General features: G+C 60.3%; 2 protein-coding genes across 2 annotated transcripts in view; both read left to right on the top strand.

The window, feature by feature from the left end:
• Positions 1-6: 6 nt before the first annotated feature.
• On the top strand, positions 7-3,487 carry Ptms (parathymosin). The gene is made up of 5 exons (XM_033766318.1): positions 7-729; positions 2,270-2,341; positions 2,464-2,598; positions 2,751-2,812; positions 2,980-3,487. The coding sequence occupies exons 1-4, from the start codon at positions 613-615 to the stop codon at positions 2,790-2,792; spliced, it is 366 nt and encodes a 121-aa protein (XP_033622209.1). The 5' UTR covers positions 7-612; the 3' UTR covers positions 2,793-2,812; positions 2,980-3,487.
• A 1,468-nt stretch (positions 3,488-4,955) lies between these two features.
• Lag3 (lymphocyte activating 3) overlaps positions 4,956-6,056 on the top strand; it is a 5,706-nt gene continuing 4,605 nt past the window's right edge. The window contains exons 1-3 of the mRNA XM_033765949.1: positions 4,956-5,286; positions 5,542-5,692; positions 5,997-6,054. Of these exons, the coding sequence (XP_033621840.1) occupies positions 5,202-5,286; positions 5,542-5,692; positions 5,997-6,054 (294 nt within the window). The 5' untranslated portion in view covers positions 4,956-5,201. The remainder of the gene's footprint in view (positions 5,287-5,541; positions 5,693-5,996; positions 6,055-6,056) is intronic.

Raw genomic sequence — 6,056 nt, 5'->3', positions numbered from 1 at the left:
TGGTGGTCGCAGTGTAAACAGGGCCCTCCCCTCTCGGCCCGGCGGCTCGTACTTCCCTCCCGGGACGCCCGCTCCTGCGGTCCCTCCGGTCCGTCCGTCTCCACCCCATCCTTCTCCACTCCCCGCTTTCAGTTTTCTTTTTCCCCATCGCAGCCCCTACCCCCAAGAATCTTGAATTCCTGAAAATCGGAAGGGATCTGGGAAGTGGCCTTCGCGAAGGCCGAGGCCAGGCCCTGCGTGGCCTGGCATCGAGATGTCTGGCCGCCCCTCGCCAGCTCCTCTCCCGGGCCTCATCCCTTTGCCCTTGCCTCTCTCCAAGCCAGCCTACTCTGATTTCCCCGGGGAACCCGCCGAGTGTCGCCTGGGGAAATTAATTCGGCTAGGGTTTGGGGGCTGGGAATCGGTCTTGGGGGTTGCTGAGGAGGCCTGCGGAGGGCAGGGGGAGCCAGCTGTATCAGAGGCAGTGGGAGCGGGACATTTGTGCCAGCTGACAAGGTGTGCATGTGGCCCTCCGGTGGGCCGTGCGGTAGCATGTGACTTCTCTGAGTAGGTGTCTTTGTATGTCTGAGATCCGCGAGTGTGTGGGACTGCCCGTGGCAGCTACATGTGTGCATGAGGAGAGGAGATGTTCTGGAGCCATGTTGCTGCTTTGTGAGTGCTGAGCGGCTCCGCTGTGATCCTGTGCTGGAGAGAGCGCCAGGATGCCAGACACCAGCCATGTGGCTCCAGGTCGTGTGGCTGCTCCCCTGACTGTGAGAGGCAGTGTGAGCCTGTGTCGGTGTATGTGCCCGCACCAAAGCCAGAGAGCTGCTGAGCATAAGGCCCAGGGCCCGCTCACAGACCCCCTGCAAAGGGATCATGGAAGGACAGTGACCAGAAGGCCAGGACAGGAGGAGGAGGCTCACCCCCTTGGACTTTGGGCTCTGCTGCTGGCCCTCTGCACCTCCCTCCATCTGCCCAGATGGGAACTTGGCCAGGGCCGTGCAGACCCTGGCTGGACCCTAGAGGGATGCTGACTTCGGCTCCCAGCCAAGGGTGTAAGGAAAAGCCCACCAGGTAGGAAAGGTCACCTACCTGTGGCAAAGAAACGAAGACAGCAAAATGGGGTGAAGGTAAAACCTTGGTGGAGTGAGAGGGTCAAGTGTTTTGAGCTCCCCATGAAGTTAGAGGGAGTTGAGTGCACCCCAGGCCACCTAGCACCCAGCCTTCTCCAGTCCTGATCCTGTCCAGAAAGCCACACCCTCCAGGGTGAGCTGCCACACATTGAACTTCCTCCTCATGGAGCCAGGGTGCAGAGTAGCACAGAGCTGTCACACGGGACCCGAGGTGTCTTAAGTGCCTGGCAAGGGGCAGAGTGGGGCGAGGAAGGCTGGGTGGCGTCCAGAGAGGGTGCCCATGTGAACGGTCCCTCTGCCAGACCGGAACAGGACACCAGGTGTGTGTCTCCTGCAATCCTGGGGTGAGGGGACTCTGGACAGCTGCCTCCTGTCCACCTTCCCACTTCCCCGGATGCAGACCTTGGGTGTTGCTCCCTCTTTGCCCACCTGGTCTGGTAACTCTTTCCCTTCTGTATTTCTTTTACCCTGCTGTGCCTCCATTTCCACTGGAGATGGCCATTTCTCTTCCACTGCACCACTGTGCATACCAGGGAGGCTGGGAGTGGGGAGCAACTGGAACTGTTTGGGGCTAGAGATAGTGCAAGTGCAGGGAATGTATAGGGCGCTCTCCCTGTTTCCAAAGTGTTCAGCCGGTCAGAACATGAGGCTCAGGGAGACTCAGACCCGGAGAAACAAAGGCCCTAGAAGCTGAGGGGGAAGCTGGGAGGGTTGCCCAGGAGAGAGACACTCAGGAAAAGGCCCTGAGGTAGACAAAAGGCAGAGCAAGGCAGGCAGTGGGAGGGGGCAGGCAAAGGAGGCGAGGACACAGAGGGGGTGGGGCATGGAGGCTGTCTGCCGATGGAGGGGATTTGCTTTACTGAGCTGAACTCTTCCACTGGGCAGGTTTGAAAGAATTTGACAGGCTGGGAATGAGTTGCTCTGGCTGCCCACTTCCCTTCATTTTCCCACACCCATGGCTTGTAGCAAAGGTGTCTGGTGTCAGGCCCTCTGTGGCCCTGATGTCAAGACGTGGGAGCTCTGTTCTGTCAGCTGTGACCTTCTTCACCTCACACACCTCCAGGCTTCCTGCAGAGAAGGAGAGATGGTGCTGAAGAGATGCCAGGGCTGCCCGGCATTGTGGAGAGAGAAAGGTGACTTCTTTCTTCCTCTAGGACCTGAAGGAGAAAAAGGAGAAGGTGGAGGAGAAGGCGAGCCGGAAAGAGCGAAAGAAAGAAGTGGTGGAGGTACGGAGGGGTGGGGAGATGACCTCCTGCCCCATCTTCCCCCACTATCTGGCCCTTCACGCCCTGGGGTGCTGGGTCCTGCCTTGTTCTCCACCCTTCCCACTCTCACTGTCCACCCTGAGGCTCCTCCCAGGTCCTTCAGCCAGCCTGACACCACTCCTTTTCCTGATCCCCACAGGAAGAGGAGAATGGAGCTGAGGAGGAAGAGGAAGAAACTGCTGAGGATGGAGAGGAGGAGGATGAAGGGGATGAAGAAGGTGGGAAGGGGCAGGGAAGCAGGGCTGAGAAGTGGGGGCTCACAGGAGCAGTCAGGGTGGGTTTGAAGATCTGCAGCAGGGCTGAGGGCGACCACAGGGGGCTCTGGCAGAGCTTCCTGCCCTTCCCCAATGATCCATTTCTGGCTCCTCAGATGAGGAAGAAGAAGAGGAGGATGACGAAGGGCCCGCGCTGAAGAGAGCTGCTGAAGAGGAGGTTTGGGCTGGGTTGCGGCCCCTGAGGGGCACCAGGGATGCAGCAGGGCTGGGTGCCTGATGGATTTGGACACAGATCTGTGTAGTGGCATGGGCGGGGGCTGGAGCGGCCAGCTGGGACTCGGGGAGGTCTCCTCTAATTTACAGGAGCCAAACTCTCCTCCACAGGATGAAGCAGATCCGAAGCGGCAGAAGACAGAAAATGGGGCATCGGCATGAGCCCCCCACCAAGGGGCTGGGGTGGGATGCCCTTGGGGTTTGGAGGTGGGGGTGGGACAGACCAGCATAGCCGCCCTTCACCTGGCTTCTTGCTCTGGGCCCTGCCCCACAGCTGCCACCCTCTTCTTTCTCCCAGCCCTGTTTCTGCCCTCCAGACACTGCCCCACCCTCACTGCCATCCATCCACCTCCAGGGCCCCAGCCTTCCCAGTCGCCCTTTCCTTGCTTTCTTCTCTGCCCACTCCGCCCACTGCCCCTGTCCTGGGGAAACCTCTCCCCTCTGCCCCTGCACCTCCTGCCTCACATCCTGTTCCTTCCTCTCCTGCCTGATCCTGGGTCTCCCTCAGATCCCTTCTCAGACAGCGCCAGGCCGGGGTAGGGCCGGGGTTGGGGCCAAGCCCCGCAGCTGCCCCCCTCCCCTCCCCTTTTTGTATAATTTAATAAAGAAATGGTCGCGCTTCTGTTTTTAACCTGTGTCCTGCTTTCCAGGGTGCAGTCAGTGCAAGGAAAGGGTAGAATGGGAAGAGGGAGCGGGAGGCTGACTTCACAGCTGAGACTGAGGAGTAACAACCAGCTGTCCAGAGGCGGACTGGGAGCCAGGCTGCTCTAGAGGGAGAGCTGACCGGTCTTCTGTTTCAGGTTCTTGGGGATGCTCCTCCCCAGAAACACACACTTCCCTGCTAACCCACACAAGACACTGCTGAGCCCAGTGGAAAGCTACCGGCTCTATTGTGCTGAAGCAGGCAAATAGAAACAGACTTAGAAGCAGGAAGTCCCTCCCCTGGAGTGGGAGCAACTGATAGGCCTGGGTCTCACCCTTCCAGGATCTGGCAGAAAAACCTGGCAGGGAAGATGCCTTCTGCCTGACATTCAGGAAGCAAGCTCCTTCCAGCAGGGCTGAACCCTGGACTTTCTTGTTCTAGTCCTGTCTCCTTGTCACCTCCACAGCTCTCCCTGCTGGGCTCCTGGGCTGGGCTAGGGATGGAGAGCTGGCTTTCTGTCTCCCGGCTTCCTTCTACAGACCCTTTGTTGTCCTTGGGTTTGGTCTGCTCCAAGATTTCTGCGTTTTTCCAAATCCATGTTGCCCTTGCCCTCTCCTCTTAGCACAGAACCTGTAGATCGGAGGAGACCGGAGAGGGGAGTGGGACACAACCAATATAGTTCACCCACCAGGAGAGAGACTCATGACTCACCCAGGGTCAGGACTACCACACCACACAGTCCTCTCCACACTCCCTAGCTTTGGGAATCTAGTTGCTCTGAGCCTCAGTTTCTCCATCTGTAAAATGGAAGCTTTCAATTTCACAAGTTACCCTACATAGTGTCCAACATGGTGGCCAGGACCCAATGCAGAAGGTAACCTCCTGCCAAGTAACTGTTCTGCCCGCACCCCTGTGGCTGCCCTTGCCCAGGTCTGTCTTGTAGGATGCAGTACACTTCTGCCACCCAATTCAGGCCAGCCAGAAGGATTTCTGGGAGGTTGGGTAGCCAGGGAGACAGGACAGGAAGGAGCTGGCTAAGGAGGAAGAGTGTGCTGGGACCAGTGAAGCAGCTTGGAAACGGGCAGCTGGGGAGCTGGGGCAGAAATGGCTGGCAGAGCTGGGAAGATGGGCTCCAGGAGAGGGAAGGTGTGAGGTGTGCAGGAGGGGGCGGTGGGGAGACCCAGGGCTGAGGAAGTAAACAAGGAGAGTGCCACCACAGGGGTGGAGGGTGCTGCTGCTGGGAATCGGCCCCCTCAGACTTTCCACTGCGAAGTGAAACTGTGAGCCCTGGGCGTGGGGGGGGGCAGCACGGAGGGGAAGTGGGGAAGGGGAGGGAGACATAAGGACTGGGCCAGGGCCCTGGAGCAGCAGAACAGCGCCCAGCTCCCGACCACTCTGCCACTCTGCCAAGGCGAAGGGACTGGGGGCCCGGGGCGGGGGGGGGGGCAGCACGGAGGGGAAGTGGGGAAGGTGAGGGAGACATAAGGACTGGGCCAGGGCCCTGGAGCAGCAGAACAGCGCCCAGCTCCCGACCACTCTGCCACTCTGCCACCCCCTGCCTGGCCCTGGGGCTCCAGCCTCCACTCCTGGTCCTCCCATTCTCTCTCCAGGCTTGGGGGCTCCTCTTTCCTCTAGACCCCTCTGCCCACAACCCTCGGCTTTTTAGTGCCCTGGCCCCTGCTGACCTCCCATGGGAGGGCTCAGCCTGGCCCAGGCCACAGGGGAGATGAGGCTCCTGGGCTTGGTACTTCTGCAACTGCTGTGGGTGGCTCCAGGTAAGGTGGGTGGGGCACAGCACCCTCCAACCCAGGGGGTTCAGAAGCCCTCCCTGTGGCCTGTGTCCCTGGGTCCTGCACTCCTATGAGTCAGGGCCAGCCCCCCAGCACCTCTCCTCAGTCTCCCCCGGGCAGGGAAGGGACTGCATCCCAGCCCTTTTCCATCCTGTTTCTCCCTTGGGAAGTGCTGAGGTCCTGATGTAGCCCTGTCTCTTGGCTCATGCTCCTCCCTCGGCCTCTCTTTTGCTCCCCCAGTGGAGGCTCCAGGGCCCAGGAAAGATGTCCCAGTGGTGTGGGCTCAGGAGGGGACTCCTGTCCAGCTCCCCTGCACTCCCACATTCCCTCTTCACGATGATCCCAGCCTTCTGAGAAGAGGAGGGGTCACCTGGCAGCATCAGCCTGACAGGTATGCGCAGAACCTGACAGCAGATCCTCCCACCCCAGCACTAAGCCATCTGGACCCAGCCCACTTCCGAGCTTGCCCCGTCCTCTCCCCAAGGGCTCTGTCCCTCCGACACCACTGACCGGCCTCCCGTGCCCCCCTCTGCAGCCTGCCCCTGACACCTGCATCCTCTAGCAGGCGCCGTGCCCAAGGCTGAGGGCACTGCTGGGGGTGGGGATGGCCGGTGGCATAGGGTTTGAGAGTGGCTGCGCTGCATCTTCGAGCTTCTGAGCTCTCGAAGTTCTCAGTCCCATTCTCTACTCTCCAGGGACCCAGCAGCCCCCGCCTCCGCCCCCGCTCGGCCCTGGAACCTCGACCCTCGCCCGGT

The sequence above is a fragment of the Fukomys damarensis genome, unplaced genomic scaffold, assembly GCF_012274545.1.
Source record: "Fukomys damarensis isolate Sample0158 unplaced genomic scaffold, DMR_v1.0_HiC HiC_scaffold_19, whole genome shotgun sequence".
Lineage (NCBI taxonomy): Eukaryota > Metazoa > Chordata > Mammalia > Rodentia > Bathyergidae > Fukomys > Fukomys damarensis.
The sequence above is the reverse complement of the archived record's forward strand: the minus strand, read 5'-3'. Positions and strand labels throughout refer to the sequence as shown.